At 43.7% G+C, this 20,783-nt stretch overlaps 1 protein-coding gene across 2 annotated transcripts in view; it reads right to left on the reverse strand.

The window, feature by feature from the left end:
* Ednra (endothelin receptor type A) overlaps positions 1 to 20,783 on the reverse strand; it is a 67,586-nt gene that overhangs the window by 21,556 nt on the left and 25,247 nt on the right. For both annotated transcript variants that reach the window (XM_040734835.1, XM_005077741.4), the window contains one exon: positions 6,420 to 6,547. In XM_040734835.1, the coding sequence (XP_040590769.1) occupies positions 6,420 to 6,547 (128 nt within the window). The remainder of the gene's footprint in view (positions 1 to 6,419; positions 6,548 to 20,783) is intronic.

Below are 20,783 nucleotides of genomic sequence, written 5' to 3' on the forward strand. Positions count from 1 at the left end.
GGGTTACCACACTCAGGATGCGTTCTTTCTAGTGCCAGCCATTTGCCTGCAAATTTCAAGATTCCATTGGTTTTTTCTGCTGAATAGTACTCCATTGTGTAAATGTACCATTTTCTCTATCCATTCTTCGGTTGAGGGGCATCTAGGTTGATTCCAGGTTCTGGCTATTACAAATAATGATGCTATGAACATAGTGGAACAGACATCTTTGTTGTATGAATGGGCATCTTTTGGATATATGCCTAAGAGTGGAGTTGCTGGGTCTTGTGGTAGGTTTATTCCCATTTTCCTGAGGAATCTCCATACTGATTTTCAAAGGGGCTGTACAAGTGGTCACTCCTGCCAGCAGTGGAGGAGTGCTCCCATTTCTCCACATCCTGTCCAGCATAAACTGTAGTTGGAGTTTTTGATTTTAGCCATTCTGACAGGAATGAGATGGTATCTCAGAGTTGTTTTGATTTGCATTTCCCGGATGGCTAGTGATGTTGAGCACTTTCTTAAGTGTCTCTCAGACATTTTAGACTCCTCTACTGAGAATTCTCTATTTAGTTCTGTACCCCACTTTTTGATTGGATCCTTTGGTGTTTTGGAGACTTGCTTCTTGAGTTCTCTGTAAATTTTAGAGATTAGTGCTCTGTCAGATGTGGGGTTAGTGAATATCTTTTCCCAATCTGTGTGTTGCCTTTTTGTCTTGTTGACTGTGTCCTTTGCCTTATAGAAGCTTCTCAGTTTCAGGAGGTCCCATTTATTAATTGTCGATCTCAGTGTTTGTGCTACTGGTGTTATGTTCAGGAAGCGGTCTCCTGTACCAATTCGTTCAAGGATACCTCCCACTTTCTCTTCTAACAGGTTCAGTGTGGCTAGATTTATGTTGAGGTCTTTGATCCATTTGGATTTAAGTTTTGTGCATGGTGATAAATATGGATCTATCTGCAGTCTTCTACGTGTCACTATCCAGTTATGCCAGCACCATTTGTTGAAGATGCTTTCTTTTTTCCATTGTATAATTTTAGCTTCTCTGTCAAAGATCAGGTATACGTGTATGGGTTAATGTCAGGGTGTTCAATTCGATTCCATTGGTCTATCTGTCTATTTTTGTGCCAATACCAAGCTGTTTTGAGGACTATATCTCTGTAATAGAGCTTGAAGTCAGGGATGCTGATGCCTCCGGACGTTGCTTTGTTGAGCAGGGTTGTCTTGGCTATTCTGGGTTTTTTTGTTTTTCCATATAAAGTTGAGAATTGTTCTTTCAAGGTCTGTGAAGAATTGGGATTGCATTAAATCTGTATATTGCTTTTGGTAAGATTGCCATTTTTACTATGTTGATCCTACCTATCGAAGAGCATGGGTGATCTTTCCATCTTCCCGTGTCTTATTTAATTTCTTTCTTCAAAGACTCAAAGTTCTTCCAATACAGGTCTTTCACTTGCTTGGTTAGCGTTACCCCAAGGTATTTTATGTTGTTTTTGGCTATTGTAAATGGCGATGTTTCTCTGATTTCTTTCTCAGCCCTTTTATCATCTGTATATAGAAGGGCTAATGATTGTCTTGAGTTGATCTTGTATCCTGCCACTTTTCTGAAAGTATTTATCAGCTGCAGGAATTCCCTGGTAGAGTTTTTTGGGTCACTTGTGTAAACAATCATATCATCTGCAAATAGTGAAAGTTTGACCTCTTCCTTTCCAATTTGTATTCCCTTGATCTCCTTTTGTTGTCGTATTGCTCTAGCTAGAACTTCAAGTACAAAATTGAAGATGTATGGAGTGGACAGCTTTGTCTTGTTTCTGATCTTAGAGGAATCGTGTTGAGTTTCTGTCCATTTAGTTTGATGTTGGCTGCTGGTTTTCTGTATATAGTTTTTATTATGTTGAGGTAAGTTCCTGTTATTCCATATCTCTCCAAGACCTTTATCATGAAGGGGTGTTGGATTTGTCAAAGGTTTTTTTCAGCATCCAGTGAGACGATCATGTGATTTTTGTTTCTTAGATTGTTTATATGGTGGATTACATTGATGGATTTTCATATGTCGAACCAACCCTGCATGCCTGGGATGAAGCCTACTTGATCATGGTGGATGAGCTTTCTGAAGTGTTCTTGGATGTGATTTGCCAGTATTTTATTGAGTATTTTTGCATCAATGTTCTGACTGTATCATATTGGTTGAACACTGTAGCTTTTAAACATGGAGTAACATGTTCTTTCTTTTGTAGCAGTTATTTCCTTCTTTCTTTCTTTCCCCCACATGTCTTTTAGACATATTTTAAACATTTTAAGCAAATAATGTAGTGACAATACACGTCTAACCACACACACTGATAAATTCAGGAAGTGCTTTACTTCTGTCATGATGTTACACTCAAGCCTCTCAGTTTCAGATCTTACAACCCATGAGGAGGCAGCCACGTTGTCCACTATCCCGCCAATTCTCGATAACACCACACTTAGGTGACCGAAGGACTTAGATTGGCACACTTGTGGCGGGAACAGCAGCGAGACGTTGTCGGTGACTCAATGCAGGATGCTGGTGCTTGTTTAGGTTCTTAGGGAAATGGCTGACACGCCACAATCTGCTAGTTAGTCACTGGGAACTGTTCTTTTCTTCTCTTACTGGGAATTAAACGTCGGGCTTTGCACATGCCTAGTAGGTGCTCACCACTGAGCCACATTTCCTATGACCTAACGCAGCAGCTCTTTGCATCTGACATGAGGAGGCGAAAGCAGCTCATGTAGAACTTGTCTCTCAATGGACTCCTGTAGAGTCTAACAGCTAGTGAAGTGGTTTCTAGTCTTTGCATTTAACCACGGAAACAGGGACGTTTTTATCATCCATACCACTGTACTTTAAACTATAGATGGAATTATTTTTCCGTGTCTTAGCTTTAGCAAACACATTTGTTTTAAATAACAATACAAAACATTTTATTTATTTTGTATTTCAGTTATCAGGGCCATGGCTCTATACAAAAGAACACCATTATGATTTATGACCACTAACATGTTTTGATGTCTTAACAATAATGATTTTATTTGAAAATCATAAATCATAACTGAGTATCCCTAAGCACTTAGCTGTTCTTTATGAGAGTAAGCTTCTGTCAGTGTGGAGGGCAGTGATTATTAGCGGTATGACTCAAAAATAATGGAAAGCTTTCCTAAGTTGTACATGAGCCAAAGGAGTGATACATTGTACACCAAACACAGAGCATGGTATTAAATATGCAGGAGTGTCACAAAGTGTTCTGTAGTGTTCTGACTTTGGTTCTTTATAATAATTGCACTGTGGATGTTAGAAGTTGAAGGCAGAATCATATAGAAGCGCACAGAAACCAGATCATCATCATCTTCTTCCTCTTCTCCCCGTCCTCTTCTTCTTTAGAGACTCTGTGTGTGTGTGTGTGTGTGTGTGTGTGTGTGTGTGTCAGGCTGGGATTAAAGACGTGTGGCCCTATCACCAAGCCTGGCGTAAAGCAGGTTTTTTTCTTCTCTCTTTTTTAAGGTCCTTTAAAAATTTTCCATTGGTGATCCTTTCTGCCTGAGAATTTTTTCCGGTTTTACTTGTATCTTATGTGTCTGGTGTTTGCCTGCACCATGTGCATGCAGTGACCCCTCCCCCACGGCCAGAAGAGGGCGATGAAACCCCAGGAACCGGGGTTACAGGTGGTTCTGAGCCACCGTTGTGTGCTGGGAACCAAACCCCTGTCCTCTGGGAGAACAGCCAGTGCTCTTAACCACTGAGCCATTTCTCCAGCTTGCCTGGGAATTTTTAAGCTACATTTTAGCTTTATTTAATGTGTATGGGTATTTTGCCTGCATGTGTATCTGTGCTCCTGTGCATTCCTGGATACCTAAGAGGTGGTGGGTGTCTTGGGGTTGGACTTACAGGCTGCCATGTGGGTTCTGGGAACTGAACTCAGGTCCTGTGCAAGAGCAGTCAGTGCTCTAACCTCTGAGCCATCCCTCTACCACCAAGTTTTCTTACAGTTTTACCGTTTTTTAGCCATGTGCGTCTGTTGTGGTGTAGGTATGTCAGGTGTCCATGGAGCTAGCGGGGCTGGAATAACAGGTGGTTGAGATCCGCCTGATCTGGGTGCCAGGATCCCCAGGATTCAAACTCTGGCTTTCTGTGAGAGGACACATGGTCTTAACCATGCCCCCATCTCTCTAGCCCCTTGTCTGAGAAAATTTTTATGGGACACCATGTAAACAGGCAGATAAAACAGGCACGAGGTGAAACATTTAATGGTAACGTACCACGAGTGAATCAACCTCATTACTTGTACACATAAAATTTTGTTTACTTATTATTATTATAGTGTGTGTGTGTGTGTGTGAGAGAGAGAGGGGGGGAGGGAGAGAGAGAGTGAGAGAGAGAGAGACAGAGACAGAGACAGAGAGAGAGACAGAGAGACAGAGAGAGAGAGAGAGAGAGAGAGAGAGAGAGAGAGAGAGAGAGAGAGATGCACATGTCATGGCATCTGTAGAGGTCAGAGGGCAAGCCTGTGGGGTCAGCTCTTTGCTCCCACTTTTGCGTCCGTTCTGAACGCTGGCCTCGCCGCTGGGCTTGCACGGCTCGTGAGTTTACCCATCGTGTCATCTCACTGTCCCAGCTTTATCATTCATAAAAAATGAACGCAAGGTCACACACTGGTGACACGGAAGTTCTTGTTTATTTTTACACAAAGAACACTATTTTGGAAGGGGGTGGAGATGGCTTAGCGGTTTAGAGGACCCAGGTTCAGGTCTCAGCACCCATGTTGGGCAACTCACAGCCTGTTAATTCTAGCTTCAAGGGATCAGATGCTCTCTTCTGGCCTCACACACACATGCAAATAAAATGATTCAAAAACATTGTATCTTCGCTGACTCTTTGATACTGTGCCATGCGGACCATCTTCAATGTTTTTCAGAAGTGATTGATTTTATGGTTTTATAATTATCAATGCTGAGAATATCATTTTTTTTACAATGCATAGTGTAAAATAGTATGTTTAGGACCATTTTGGAAACTGTTGGAAAGTCTGTTCTAATTCCAACTCATTTAGTGGTATTTTAAAATGACCCTAACAGCAGGTCTTAAAATCAAAGATTCCAAAGCAAATCGAAGCAGAGACATGCATATGCTTAGTGATGATGTCAGGGAAGTATTGCAAGTATTTGTTTTCTGTAATTAAATAATGTGTACTATGCACGATAAACACTGCAATTCATAACACATGGCAGAGTCTTGAATCTGGCCCACAGCCCAGTATGGTGTGAGGACACACACACCGTACAGTCGTGGTGTGCGTCCAGAAGCAAGGCTGCAAGCCACTTGGTGAAAAATGGGCAAACACTACAGGAACTGTGGGTTCACTACACCGCTTGGTTCTGAATTACTTTTTGATGACCAAACATTCAGAAACCTTCGACTATTTCTCTTGTGGTTGCTGCAACTCCGCCCCATCAGTCACACCATGGATCTGCAGTCACCAGTTTGGGAAGCTCTTCCTAGGTCATTTGTGAGAACTATGGATCTTCTAGAACTGGATAGAGTTATTTCTTTTGTTTGTCTTGAGAAATATAAAACACTTTGGGCATTCAAAAAAAGTATGGTGAAAACCATAACAACCTTGTACTTTTGTTGCTTGGCTCAAGCATTTGAAATAGAACTCAACAGTATTTTCCTTTTCTTAATAATAACAGTACATGACAAGTCTAAAATACAGGATTTGCATATTCTAGGTTTCTTGTTTTCAGCAAGTTTATTCCATCAATAAATCATTTGTGGCAACATATTGCTTATGATTTATTAAAGCCACTGGAGGTCAAAACAGCAAAGCAGCCATACTAGTTAGCCATAGAGGCCAGGCAGTGGTGGCACAAACCTTTAATACCAGGACTCAGGAGACAGAGGCAGATGGATCTCTCTGAGTTCAAGGCTACCCAGGCCTACACTAGATTGAATTAGTCTAAAAGAGAAACAAAGCTCATGCCTGTGATCCCAGCTCCAGGGAGGTCGAGACAGGAGGATACGGCTGGGCAGAGAAGGGAATGTGAAGAGGAGGAGACAGGAACTGAGAGTTTTTGCCTCTGAGGATTTGCGGAGACAGGATCGCCATTTCAGATGGGTAGAGGTAAGATCTACTGGCTTGACTGCTTTGCTTCTCTGAGTCTTTCATTTTTCATGTTACAACTAATTTTATTTTATTTTTATTGTCTTAAGGAAGCCTTCTGTGTATCATTGGCAAAATGTGCTAGGTACATACTGTGCGAGTCTGAGATGAACTTGCAAATGTGGGAAGGAATTCTAAATACTGGGGGCAAGCCTGTGAATGCCCTAACTCACTTGACCTTGTTAACAGCTGTCTCAGGTGCCCGACTCTCTGAGGAAAGCGATTTTCTAAACCCCACTCCAGAGCAAAAAGAGAGAGGCGCATTACCTGTCGACACTGAGAGCGCAGAGATTCAAGACGGTGATGCCCACGGAGGACTTCTGCAAAAAGGGGAACAGCTTGCAGAGGAACACTCCAAAATCGTTGTGGTCAAAAGGCCAGCGCCCCGCCAACAGCTGAAAAGGTGAGAAGAGAGTAAGAAACGGGGAGGCTCACCCCAGGTGCACCCCTGCTTGTATCCCCGAGGCACTTTTGCGTTTGTTTGTGAACACGTGACCAGACATCAGGCTTTCTCCCTTTCCCAGTGGCTTTTGAAAGAAGCCTTTCCTTTGCTCCAACCTGACCCCGCCTCTGCCTGGTGTCACTGTAGCCAGTCTCAACTGGCTTATCAGACTTTCCACCTGAACTTTGTCCAAAGACGTCCACAGACCTCCGCTCACACGCGGCTCTGAACTCCGATGATCTTTGGGAACACCACGAATAATTCTACGCTTGTGGCTGCCTAGAGTCTGGCACGAGTAAAGGCACGAAGCATGATTTCCGGGCTGAATCACTCTTACAAAGACAAGGGTCGCGCTTTAATGCCAACTTGCCACAAGCTAGAGTCGGCTCAAGGATTCAGCTGAAGATCTTGCAGCTCACTCTGTCTTAGCAATAAAACATACAAGAGGAGGGGCATCTTGGAAGCAAACAACACAGTGTACCACTTTCTGACTTTAAAAAATTACATTTATTTGTGTGTGTGCACGCGTGTGCGGGTATATGTGTGTGTATATGTGTGTGTATATGCACGTGCATGTGTGCGTGTGTGTGCGTGTGTGCATGTTGTGTGTGTATATGTGTTTGTATGTATATATGCACGTGCACGTGTGTGTGTGTGTATGTGTGTGTGTGTGTGTGTGTGTGTGATGGCAAAAGTGTAGAGATCAGAGTTGGCTGCCTCCTTCCATCACGTGAACCCAGGGAATAACTTGGGTCACCAGGCTTTGTACCCACTGAACATCATGCTTTGCTCTCTCTCTCTCTCTCTCTCTCTCTCTCTCTCTCCCTCCCTCCCTCTATCCCTCCCTTTCTTTCCTAATAGAGGCACTTGGGGTTTCTGACAGGTACTGGGCATCCATCCATCCTATCATTCACTAACACTTAAAATTAAATAAACTTTTTGAAGTGGCAATAATTAAGTCGTATCACATTTACATAATGACAACTGAACAGTAAGTCTAGCAAGGCCCCCAAATTTCCCACCCAAAGGCAACCCTTGCTGATGGCTATGCGTTTTCTTACAGAAAACTTGCAATGTACATACAAACTTCATCTTTTCTTAAACAAATGGGAACATATATAAAAATATTTTCAAAAGTTTACTGTGGTTTCTTTTTTCTGGGGTAATTAATGGAAAGCACTGCTGCCTAAGAGAAAGGTCTTGGGCTTTAAAAATACTTTGATGGAACAGTTTAAGCAAGGGCCTCACTTGATTAGCAGTTATTTGGTATATCTCGACCAAAGGAAAACAACTGCTGATTTCTTCAAAGTTAGCAAGCGATGATCAGTTCCATGACAGAAACAGCAAACAACTTGTCAAGTCAAACCGGCTCAAGGGGTCATTTTGGAGCATGGGAGTCATAGCTTGTTTCTCTTGCCATAAAAAGGCCTGTGTTATGAAAAACTCATGCTTACGTCTCTTTGAGAACACCATGTGGTACCTAGCTGAGTCAGTACTCACCCTGATCAGTGACTCTAACTCATGGATTCAGGATCGTGTTTGTGTGCTCTGACATGACAGCATGAAGGCTCTGAGAGCATATTCACGCCCAGATTTACTTTCTGTTCCAAGGTATCAGTGCTCCAAAGTAGCGTTTCCACTGTTTTTGTAAAGTGAAATGGTACACTGAGCATTGAGTAGGGGGAGGTTATAGATGGTTGTCTGCCACAACCCTGCTTTGGGTGACAGGTCACAGCTTCCTAGGAGGTCCATGGAAGGCCGGGGAGATGACACACATCCTGTGGGGAAGTCCTCATCTTGTCTCCCCTTGCTGCAGAGGAGTTCAGAGCATCACTGCAGACTGCAGGGACACTGGCATTCTTTAACCGGCTGAAGCATATGCACATTCGAAGATGGCAAGTTAACGTACAAATTCCAATTCACGTGTTTGACTTGGCTTGTGTCAGGTCAGCGTCATGAAATGGACAGGGTGCCTTTCTCTTAACCCTGCCAGACACAGGTTACTTTGCAAACGTGTGTAATTTGATACACACATGAGGGCCTGTTTCCAGAATGGCTGTGTTCCCCATGCATCTTCTATGTACACTTTTGTGTTTTTGTGCAAAGGGATGTCTCATTCAGCGTGTACAATGCCAGTGTGTGCTGCTTTTCTGGAACATATCTGACAACTAGAAGCAAGGGCAAAGGCTGGAGCGGGGAAGGTGATGTGAAATTCTGCCCTGGTGATCCCTGCTCATTGTAGGTAAATGAAGTCCCCGTCACAGGAAGGCATATTGTTACTTTGTGTCCAATGCTACAAGCTTAGTTTTTCTTCTTTAACTTGTTGCAGATTCAAGCTAATCACCAACAGAAACATTTATGAGAAGTAGTTCTCTATATTGGTTTGTGTAAGGATTAGGGAGTTAGTGAAAAAAAAATCCCAGCACTTGGGCCACAACGCAGACCTGTGCTGATCAACCAGGGTAACGTAGTGTCTCTTGTCCATAGGTGACAATATCAGAATCTTACAGGTATTAAGGACTAGGAGGAATGTTCCTGACATCTGGGGAGTAGGGGCTAAGGATGTTGCTAATATCTCGTAAAACACAGCAGGTTATCTTCCCCAAATAGCCACCAGATGCAAGACTTTAATGCCGTTGAGGTTGGTACACACCATCCCAGGAACTATACCAGATTAAAGAGAAGAAGTGTGGGCAGCTAGGCTAGTTGCTGTGGGGAACTGAACAGCGTCAGAGGCACCTGGACGGTGCCTTGCCACACACAGCTGATGACTCTGCCGCTCGGGGTGGGGCTGAAGTATGGGCATTCCTAACTGCCAAGGGGCTCGGCTGCTTCAGAACCATCTCTCTAGGAGAACCACGAGCAGCAAGGATGAGAGCTGGTAGCCAGATACAACTGGATGAGCAGGAAAAAAAAACACAAATTCACAAGGGAGAAAATCATTGTAATCCACAGGGATACTTAATCAAAGCAACAAGGATTCTTCGTGTCTGGGCCTCGCTGGCTTGATGCTGTTTGCTTATTCCCTCTGTTCAGGACAGGGTGAAGCTGTCGTTGTGAGACCTAGTGCGAGCTAGTCAACCTACTGGGACTCTTCCTGTGCTAGTCAAATGGGGGTGGTTCCACGCCTGCCATGGTGGTGAGAAGACCATTTAGGGGGCTCAACACTAACGTGAGAATCCTACCAACTGAACACATACTATCAATGCTATTATTTTGGATTGCTATAGTTTGTAAACCCAAGTTGAAATGCATGTGCCATTTATGTATGACTTTAATGAGAAAAAACGAGTAATCTGAGTAATGGTACCACTGTTTTCTGATTCCAGATGGCAATACCTGCTACTACTTAATCTCATCACTCAGGCATTATTTTTGTCATTGTCACCGCATCTTAAAACCGTACACAGAAAACCAGCAGCAGCTTTCCCTTGGCCCAATTTCTTTCCGTTCCCTCTGGTAAGGCTGGTAGATGTTTCCTTTTCCCTTAGTCGCCTCACCACACCCATCCTAGACAGGAAGGAAGGATTTATGAACATAGTCTGCAATAGCTAAAACCTCAACATTTGAAAAATGGTCTCTGCCCCTGGAACACACATTATAGTGGGCCACTTGGAAGCAGACACCAGTCCTCAAAGAGCAGGGACCGACTTTTCTCTCCCGCCCTCCCCTTCCCTACTCTCTGCTCTTCCCCACCCCTCCTCTTCTCTTCCTCCCCTCTCCCCTTCCCTCCCCTCCCCTCCTTGTTTTGCTTTTCTCTCCCTCCATTCTTAGAGAGGAGCTGGGATGTACAAGTTGTCACTCAGTCAAGCCGTAGGGAAGAAGATTGTCCCCATCAGAGCAGCCTGAGACGATTTCAAAGCCTGTGATACCCAGGACGGGCTTTCAGTGAGGTCAGGAGCGCCGGCGTTGCTGCTGTCCTGTCGGACGCGGAAAGATCAGCCACTCTCATGACGGGGCATGGGTTTTGCTCCTCCGTTATGCTTTCATTGCCACAGGATTGAGGCAAAGCTATCACACAAATGTGGTAAAAGCTGCCTGTCTTCCACACATGCTTCTTCTTCAGGCTCCTCTTGCCTCCTGTAGCAGGTGACATTCAGAGAAGGAGCACGGCTGTTCTGGTCTGGCTTTGTGTGCTCTCAGTGACATAGGGGGCAGAGGAAGCTTCATTTCAACTGTGGACTAGGTCTGACCTGTGCCACTTCTGACCCATGGCTCAGGCACACGGCTTACTCCTGTCTTCCTACGGTAGCAGCCTCACAGGACCAATTACTATAGGCAGCAGCCGAGATAACGCAGAGCTTAGCACAAGGAAAGGTCTAGAAATGTGAACTGTAGTCACTGATGGTCCATGGCTAGCTCTTTCTTGGTGTCATTTTGCCAAGGAGGTTAGCTAGCTTCTGTCACTGTGACAAAATATCTGAGACAATCACATTTAAGGGAAAGGCTTACAGTGGCTCATGGTCTCAGAGGTCTATGGCTGCTCAGTCTCCTTGCCTTTGGGTCTACTGCGAGGCAATACTTCATGGCAGGGAGTGCAAGCTGCTTACCTCATGGCAGCCTCGAAGCCAAGACAGAGGAAGAGGAGGGGCCAAAGTGACAGTCTTCTTTAAAAACATGTCCTAACTTCCTCCTTCTAGAATTTAAAGGCTCTACCACCTGATAGTGCCACTGGGAATTAAGCCTCTAACGCCTTTGGGGTGAGTTCAGGATTCAAACTAGAGTAGATGGTAAGGGAGGAGTAAGCAGGAACCAGATACAGGCCTCATAGAGTCAGAAGACCCCATCCTCCAGGAGTTTACTGTCCAGAAGACAGGCCGATGTCATGGCACCCAAAGCTGTAAGCTCTACACCAGGACCACAAGAGAAGGCGACGCCATGTGACCAACAAGAGTCACATCCCTGCTCCCCAGTGGAACCTGCACCACGTGGCTGACTGACTGTGCTGGCAAGGTGAGTACAGGATCTGGTGGACAGCACGTGGGAATGCCGGTTCCTGCAGTGGCTGGGGTCTGACAGTTGAGAGCTTACCTCACTCTTCTGACTTGTGATGGAGAACATGGAATCATTGCTACGATTTTTTAAAAACTACTAGCTACACCTTTTACTTCTGAACATTCAGTGTTTCAGGGTTTTTCCCCCTTTTGTTATTCTGTATTTATTTCTTTAACTGAAGCCTTCAATTACTGGAATCTGAATCACATAGATGTTAATCCTAACCAGGGGGAAGAGAGACTACAATAGAAAGAATTTATTATTTTTCTTTTGGTTGTGAGCCTAATCTTTAATGACTGAGCTATCTCTCTAGCCCAGAAAATGATTTTTAAAGACAGATCCAATGTTGGATGTGGTGGCACATGCTTTTAGTCCTAGAACTGGGGAGGCAGAGGCAGGTGGATCTCTGTGAGTTTGAGCCCAGCCTGGTCTACAGAGTGAACTTCATAGCAGCCTGGGTTACACTATGAGACTCTGTTTCAAAACAAAACAAAAACAAAAACAAAAACAAAAGCAACTGAATAAAAGAAAAAACAGAGCAAAACAGAGTTCCAGAGTTTTGGAGCTGGAGAATGCCTTTCCCCAGAGGAAAGACACAGGTCTTCTCATACTGCACGGGTGGGAACCACAGTATTTCCTCGAGTAACCGATTCAGAGAAACTGATTCAGAAACAAAGGACCCAAGACTTCCTAGTTTGCAAACATAATCCAAAGGATCATTGGGTGGAAAGAGTATCATTTTAAAAATATAAAACTGCGATGTTCTCATTACTGAAGCTCTACTCTGTAGCAACAAACACACGGGTCAGGGCCTTAAGCACGTTACTTTGGAGCAGAGGGTCATGTTGCCTGACTGCCTGAATGGAGAAAGGATTCCAAGCTGTCAGAATAACAGGCAAGCAGAGCTATTGTCAGACAAGTGCTCTGAGGAGGACACGTAACAAGGCCCAAAGCCTAATGGAAAATTTCAGACCTTATTGTAATCATAACTCTCTGTGATAAGACACTCTGATGCTTGTCTAAGACAAGCAGACAAAAAAGCGAAACAATCAGACGAAGGAGCCAAGGCCCCCAATGTGGACTTGTCAGTAGTCTCCCAGCAGTTACGAGTGACAGAGGTGACCATGGTGTGTTTGAAAACTTGCAGCTGATGTACTTACTGGTTTAATACGTAAATTCTTCAGAACTTGAGCTAGCTCCCCATTGTAGAGTGTGTCATGTGTTCACAATTATCTGTGCGTATGTGGAAACAATGACCCTGTGAAGACAGGGTATGCGGTGTGGAGAAAACGGTACCATGTGTGTTCCCGGGAAGAGTCCGGTGGCTGATATGATGGGGAGGAAGGTGGGGATGTTTCCGGTATCTACTAACAGAATTCATTAGAGAATGAAATCGCACAGTTCTAATAGCAGAGGCACAATTTAGAACCAGCAAACTCAAGAGGTCTTCGTTATTAAGTGACTGTCTGTGAAAACGACATGTGTCTTAACAAGTCCCCCTTCAGGGTTCAGAAGACTGGTAAATGCCACGTGCAGTGCAGAGATATCAGAGCCACAAGAGGCCCCTTTCACACAGAGGGAGGATGCATTGTCCTGAGTGGAAACCTGGCCTCAAGCTCCAGGCCCAGCTGAAATATTTGAGTCTTGGTTTTTTCTGGTCTCCTGGGCCAGAGTTCACCCACCCCCAAATTCTCAGTGAGCTTTTTATTAGATATTCTTTCCACATCCAACTGAAATTTGTTTCTTTGGAGCTAATGCTCCATTTACTCTTAGCCCGACTGCTATCCTCTTCCTATTCTAGATGATTAATTCTGTTGCCTCAATTTTTTAAAATTTTCCCACTGATTGCCTTAGTCTTTTATTCATCTGTTTTTTTCCCACTATACAAAAGAATCAAGGTTGTCAGAACTTGGGAAATTCCACAGATGAAGCCACAAAACAGTATGTTTTGAATATGTGAAGCCTATTTTATGACTTTCAAAGGACAGTCTAAACCGTATGGTAAATTAACTCAGTGGGCTATAAACACCACAATGTAAATATTATAGTGACTTCACAGACAATTTCAATTAATTAATTTTAAGCTTCTAAGCAAGGGTCTGTTATATTTCAAGTTCTGAAAGTGAGTTTAGTTTGACTTGTTTAATCTGTATAATTGGGAAACAACATGAGGCCACACTGGTCAGGACAGAGCAGTCTGACTGATTTCAGTCTTGAAGCTCCATGAAGTGTATGAAAAGTCCATTAACAGTTTCCCAGGCCATGTCAAAGTCAACCCTTAGATAGCTGCCCGGGGCAGAGTTTGGCTATCAGGTTAAAGAATAGCTGTGACTATATGAAAAAAACATTCATGTTCTCTTTTTCTCCAACTACTTACATAGGAGAGGCCAAGTGTGCGTACATGTGTATTTAAACAAAAACAACACAAGCAGGAGCTACTAGGAGAATTCAGCTGCATTTTATTAAGTTAGACATTAAAGAAGTTTATTCAAATTCAAATATCTTACTAAGCTAGCTATTAAAGAGGTTATTTCAAATTCAAATTAATGGCATTTTCTCATTAAATATTTTTCTTTAAAAATACTTTCTTCATAAAGACAGCCTCATATTTAATGGATTTGCCTTACTTTTTTGTGAATCAAGGCATATATATTCTATAGAATTTCAGGGTTTTTCTTGTAATATGGTACATATCAATAGTCACAAAGAAACTACTTATAGGTGCCTCAACAGTGCTCTAAAAGAGTCTGTTTTATTTTTATTTATGTGTACGTGTGTGTGTGTGAGTGTACACACACGCGTGCAGGTGTACATATGTGTGTGCATACACGTGTGCAGGTGTACATGTGTGTGAGTGTGCACACACATGTACAGGTGTACTGTTATGTGTGTGAGTGCTCACATGTGTGCAGGTGTACATGTGTGTGTGTCTGTGTGAGTGCTCACATGTGTGCAGGTGTACATATGTGAGTGTGCACACACGTGTGCAGGTGTACTGTTATGTGTGTGAGTGCTCACATGTGTGCAGGTGTACATGTGTGTCTGTGTTTGAGTGCTCACACACGCGTGCAGGTGGTAGAACAGGCCAGGAGAAGGCGTGAGATCCCCTGCGGTTGGAGTTCTAGACAGTTGCCAGAGGTGAGGGCTGGGACCTGAACGCGGGTCCTCCAGAAGAGCTTTTAAAGATGAGACAACTCAAAGGGGTAGAAATGGCCCATAACTTATTCAAGTTCACAGGAAAACTTTGGTGATGTTTTATTTTTGTTTGTTGTTATAGTAAAAAATAAACCTATAACCTGCATTGGAAACTTAAAGCCATCACTTTTTTGTCATAGTTATAACCTCTAGCCTCCATTAACTTTGGGCATGACAATCTGAAGTGGACAGTGTGTCAGGAGGTCACCGAGCCTTTGGGAGAGGAGCTCTGTATGGGAAGGGAAGCTTTCTCCTCGTCACTTCTTGTATCCTGGGATCTGCGCCTGCGCTGGACCTCAGCCCACACATGGTGTGAGGGTTCAGCACATGGGTTCTTGTCACTTTGTTCAGTCCAATGAGACCCGGAGCCAAGCTAGTCACAGTACTCAACCGTGCTCATGGCCATCACGTGACATCAGCCTTAAAGCATCACATCTAAGTGACCCTAGAGAGGACTCTCAGGCTCCAGCTGCTGCCTGGGCTGCAGCCTGGCTGCTGGGGTTTGGACCAGGTTTTCATATTGGCTTCTGGGATTTTCATTAATCTTTGTCAAAGAATGCAAGTGAAAACTAAATGGAACGGAGTTGTTAGAACTCACAATTCAATTCTGGGAAAAAGCATACTCCGTTATCTCCAAAGGCAGCTGCACTTTATTTTCAACCTGAAATTAGAAATCTCTTCCAGGAAGACAGAAGTAACTTGGTTCCATTTTGAACATTTTTGTGATATGTAGTAGTGGGAAAATTTGCCACTCATTCTTTTTCTAGTAATTAACAATAATCTAGTATGAAGATGAATGGACTTGACAATTTTCAGGTGAATGAATTCTGAAATAATGAGAATGTAGAATTCACTGACTCAGAATGTACATTACTGCATGCCCCCAGAGCAGGAAGATGTCTAGCGTTATACTCTATTTTTTTGAATTAGTGTGTCTTCTTTATTTTTAAGCAAAGGTAATTGATTTGTTGGACATTTTGTTCCTAGACCCAATACATTTTCTAAAATTATTCCAATTTATTTAATTATTTTTAGAAGCAACACTAGTGGAGGGAGCAAGAGAGACTGAGAGAGAGAGAGAGAGAGAGAGAGAGAGAGAGAGAGAGAGAGAGAGAGAGAGAGAGAGAGAGAGAGAGGGCAGATGGAGGGGGTGGAGGACAGGAGGGAGGAAGAGAGAGAGAACGGTACAGTTCACACGTGGCATTCAGAATGGAGAACAAGTCTTTGCAGCCTGTTTAAGACAAGGTTTCTTTGTTGTTTTCTGCTTCACATGCCAGGCTAGTTGGCCCACAGGTCCCGGAGATCTTCCTGTTTCCACCTCCCAACCCATCCTGAGAACACTGGGCTAAATGCGTGCCACTGTGCCTGGCTTTTCTGTGAGCTCTGCGAGTTCAAACTCGGGGGCTCACACTTGTGCGGGAAGGGCTTTACTCAGGCAGGGGTCTGTACTCTCAGCATTTGCCTTGGCATTGAAAAAAGATAATATAAAAGAGAGAAAAAAGACAAGGGTTAACTCTTGAATCCCAGGCTGATGCCTGGGAATCCAGCATGGGACTGATCAAGACCCCCTGAATGTGGGTGTCAGTGAGGAGGCCTAGGCAATCTATTGAGCCTTGGGCAGTAGATCAGTATTTATCCCGGGTATACAAATGGACTTTGGACTCCCATCCAACAATGTGAGATTCACTCTCACCCTGGACTCTTGGAGGAGGGTCTAGGCCCTGGCTTGGATGAAATGACAGACTATGGATACCCCCATGAAGGGCCTCACCCTCCCTGGGGAAATGAGGGGAAATGGGGGGTTGGGGGAGGGCACGGGAGAAGAGGAGGGAAACGGAGGGGGACTTGGAACTGACTTGTGAAGCAACCTTTCTTCTAATTTAAATTTAAGTTTAAAAATAGATAATAATAATAATAATAAAAAGAAACCCTTTACATTGCCAGTGGAGTGTTAGCAGGTATTACGGAAGCATTTTGACAATAGTTGCCAAAGCAATGTGCATAGTAACCCTGGGCTCCAGGAATTCTATGTGAGGAAATTTCATCATACCCATACTTATAAGGAGAATGCATGTATACGTCTGTAATCATAGAATTGTCTGTTAAAGCAAAAGATTGGGACAGATGATCGTATAAACTATGATGTTCTCTCACACTGGGAGAATATGAAGCTGTAAAAAGAATGAAGTAGCATTGTATATATTCTCAAAGACCTCTGGGATACAATGACAAATGAAAAAGCCAAGGTGCAGAATATTAAGAAACTGGAATACGGAATGATACAAGCAGGGGCGGGGCGTAGGGAGGTGGAGGAGAGGAATACGGAGGGACAACTATAAAGAAACCTGTTGCTTTGTCTACTAATTAAATCTAGCTAACAGCTAACTAAACAGGAAAGCCAGGCATGATAGCTCATACTTATAATCCCAGAATTTGGGAAGCAAGGCAAGAAGCCTACCATGAGTTAAAGTCAAGGCTTGTCTGGATCCAGAGTAAGACCCTGTCAAAACAAACAAACAAACCCACCACTTGCTACATAAAAGAAACAGGGATGGGAGGACTGGCCGATCAGAAAAACTTCTCTTTCTATGTGTATTTTTTTCTCTTTGTGTGTGTGTGTGTGTTTGTGTGTGTGTGTGTGTGTGTGTGAGTGTGCGCGCGCACGCGTGTGCGCGCATTCACATGAATGCATTTCTGATTTTAAAAAATGAAAAAGGAAAATCAGGGTTTTCTGTGAAAGTTTTTACTGAACGTAAGGACACAAATGCATGAGAACGCATCTGCTACCAGAGGGGGAACTGTCCTTGAAAGGCACGGCTTTCGTGGAGAAGGGGTAGTCTGAACAAAATGTGGGCTTGGACCAAGCATCACAGATCACGAAAAGCAATCCAGGGACAAATTCTGGCTGAGAAAGGAATTTTTTTATCAGATAACATCAGCTCTAGAATCTGCTACGTCCCCTGAGATTTCACAGGGAAACTAGAAGGATAACACTTCAGACAGTACGCTAGTGCCCTGCAAACAAGGAATCAATTTCAAATCCACAGGAGAGGTGGGTGGTGCAGCCACTGGAGGCTGCGTGTACAGCTCCCCTTACAAGTAGAGCTGGGTGGATTGAATGGGAACGGCCCCCACAGGCTCAGATATTTGAATGTCTGGTGCCCAGTTGGTCGAACTGTTTGGGAAGAATTAGGAGGTGTGGCCTTGTTGGAGGCGGTGTGTCACTGGGGCAGGCTTTAAGGTTTCAAAAGCCCATGCTATTCCCATTCCCTCTCTCTGTCTCTCTCTCTGTGTCTCTGTCTGTCTGTCTGTCTCTCTCTCTGTCTGTCTCTCTCTCTCCCCTCAAATCAAGATGTAAACTCTCAGCGATTGCTCCAATGCCACGCCTTCCTGCTGCCATGCTCTGTGCCATGATGTCATGGACTCACCTTCTAAATTGTAAGACCCAAATAAGCTCTTTCTTCTATAAGTTGCCATTGTCATGGTGTCTTATCACAACAATACAGAGGTAGCGAAAAAGCAGTGGCTCGTTGGGATGACCCCTCCCTGGAGGTATAAGTAGCTGTGTTCGGGTTCTTCAGGTTCCTTTCATAGCTGGAACCACAGGTGTAACTCTCCCATCCTGCACCTGACAGTCCTCAACTCCACACAGGGTGTCTTTTGATTGCTGGCATCTAAGAGATGAGCCTTAGGGAGTCTTCCATTGCCTGACTCTGCTTTCTTCCCTCCACGCCCTACAGTTTCTCTTCCTTCTCTCCAGCCATCTGTGAAGGTCTATGTGTACAGAGAACATCGTGTATCATGGAATGCCAAGCACACACGTGTACACGGTGTTAAACACATGGAGCACAGCAGGCATGTCTACCTCTACACGCCTTCCCTTACGTGGGCCCCTTGGTCTTCCATACAGCTGTAAGAGAAGTCCCTGGCCTCTTTAGTATTCGAGGAAGAAAGTTCATTTCTTTTTACTTATGACTATGTAACTTAACCGGCCGATCCAAACAAATACGAAGTATAGAAATGTTCACATGGAATGTTTCAGTTTTGTATTTTTTCATCTTTCAAGAGCTTTTACTGTTTAGAACGAACTGTCCCTAAAGATGATAACCGGCCCGGGCTTCCCTTCTTTCCCTTCCTGCAAACATGAATGCCACCTAAAATCTGACTGCCTGGGTTGCTGCTCTTCTCACTTGAAAGACAATGTGATGAACACGGTGACCAAATGTATTTGCAGACTCTTCTGTTTAGTATGTGGATGGCATTTAGATAAAATTGTTTTGAGAGATGCTGTGAGGTATGTTTTTCTGGTGGCTAAAAGGGAATTTTTCTTTCAGATTTATGTTCATATTTTACGGTTTAGAATTTTTACTATTAGTCCTCCCGGTTGTACTCATCCGGTGTTAGTGTGGTGTAGTGATCAGATTGCGTAGACACAGGCAGACCTGGGGCATGCCATTTTACAAAAATAACCTTAGAGAAACTGTCTGGAGAGCCTCGCCAACCTACTGTGACTGCTAGAAGTGTGGTAACTGTGCCCAGCACCTCTTAGCCAGCGCTTCATGGAGTATGCACCTTATGGTTTACAAAGAATACTGTCTGCTAAAACAGTAGTGTGAAACCCCGAAGTCAAACTTTCCGAATTTCTCCATGTAGCTCTTGAGGTTAATTTGACTGTTGGAATTTCAGATGAATCTGTTATTCTGGAAGAAAGAGAGATGTTTTTATAGGTGTTTAAAAAATAGTATATTTTTTCTGTGTTCTATGGTTTCAAACAATTCAACAAGCCAGGTGGCCTTTAGTCCTGGTACTTGGGAGGGAGAGGCAGTAGTATCTTGGTGAGTTAGAAACTTGCCTGATCTACACACCGTGTTCCAGACTAGACAGAACTACATATAGACTCTCTCACAAACAAACAAACATATTTTAAAACTTTAATATTTGTCTGTATCATCAAAGAACACATGTGACTTGAATTCACAACTGTCCTCAGTTTCTCTCTGCTTTCTCAGATCCTTAGTTTAGTGTGTGAGTTGACTCAGGGATTATGTGCATAGGGAGAAATAATAGATTTCCTTGGAATGCCAAGAAGTGTAATGGACAAAGTTTACAATAGGCTACATGAGTATCTAATGTTTTTGAATCAGAAAAAAATTCTTCCTAGAAAATTCTACTTTGTCATAATTCTGTACTGTGCTCTGATGTAGTTCTCCCAACCTGTCAGCTAAAATACAAATGTGTTAGTATAAAGAATTATGTTTAAGGTGTCTATTTAGTATACACCTATACATGCAACAGAAGGGCATATATGTGTGCAGCAGAGTGCGTGTGAGAATGTCCACATGTGCACATCTCATAACCCTGTTCGCAGAGCGAGCCCCTAACCACAGTGAGAACGTAGGAGCTATGAGCCAACGCCACCGTCTGCATGACTGTCAGAGGCATGAAGGTGAGGCACAGGAGCCAGACACAAAACAGCAGGTCGCAAGAGCTGAGTCCCTGGAAAGGAAGCACAGAGGCGCATGCACTCCCGCTCTGGTCAGGACAGGGATTCCTCTAGGGTTACGAGGGGGAGGGGGAGTCTGCCAGCTGAAGGCGGCCTGTCTTGTCATAGTGATGCACTGGCTCACTTTGTGGAGTCAGAGAGCCATCCCTGGAGCACAGTTTTCAGAATGTATTCTGCCAGAGGGTGTCTAACTTTAATTATTGTCTTCAGTGATGGGACACTACCAAAATGTTTATAGGGCTTGCTTCCACAAACAAAATCTCTGGAAATAGTTAGTGAAAGACTCCCTTAAAGAGAAATTCCACTAAAGTCCAGACATTTAACTTTGAGAACCTAAGATTTAAGTCTTCCTGTGAGCTGAACCCTCACAGTGATTGGGTACTTTCTTCTCTCTCTCTCTCTCTCTCTCTCTCTCTCTCTCTCTCTCTCTCTCCATACAATCTGCAAAAATTCCATTATCTGACATAAAACACACATGACACAGAGGCATAACATT

Source organism: Mesocricetus auratus, unplaced genomic scaffold (assembly GCF_017639785.1).
Source record: "Mesocricetus auratus isolate SY011 unplaced genomic scaffold, BCM_Maur_2.0 Super-Scaffold_100041, whole genome shotgun sequence".
Taxonomy (NCBI): domain Eukaryota; kingdom Metazoa; phylum Chordata; class Mammalia; order Rodentia; family Cricetidae; genus Mesocricetus; species Mesocricetus auratus.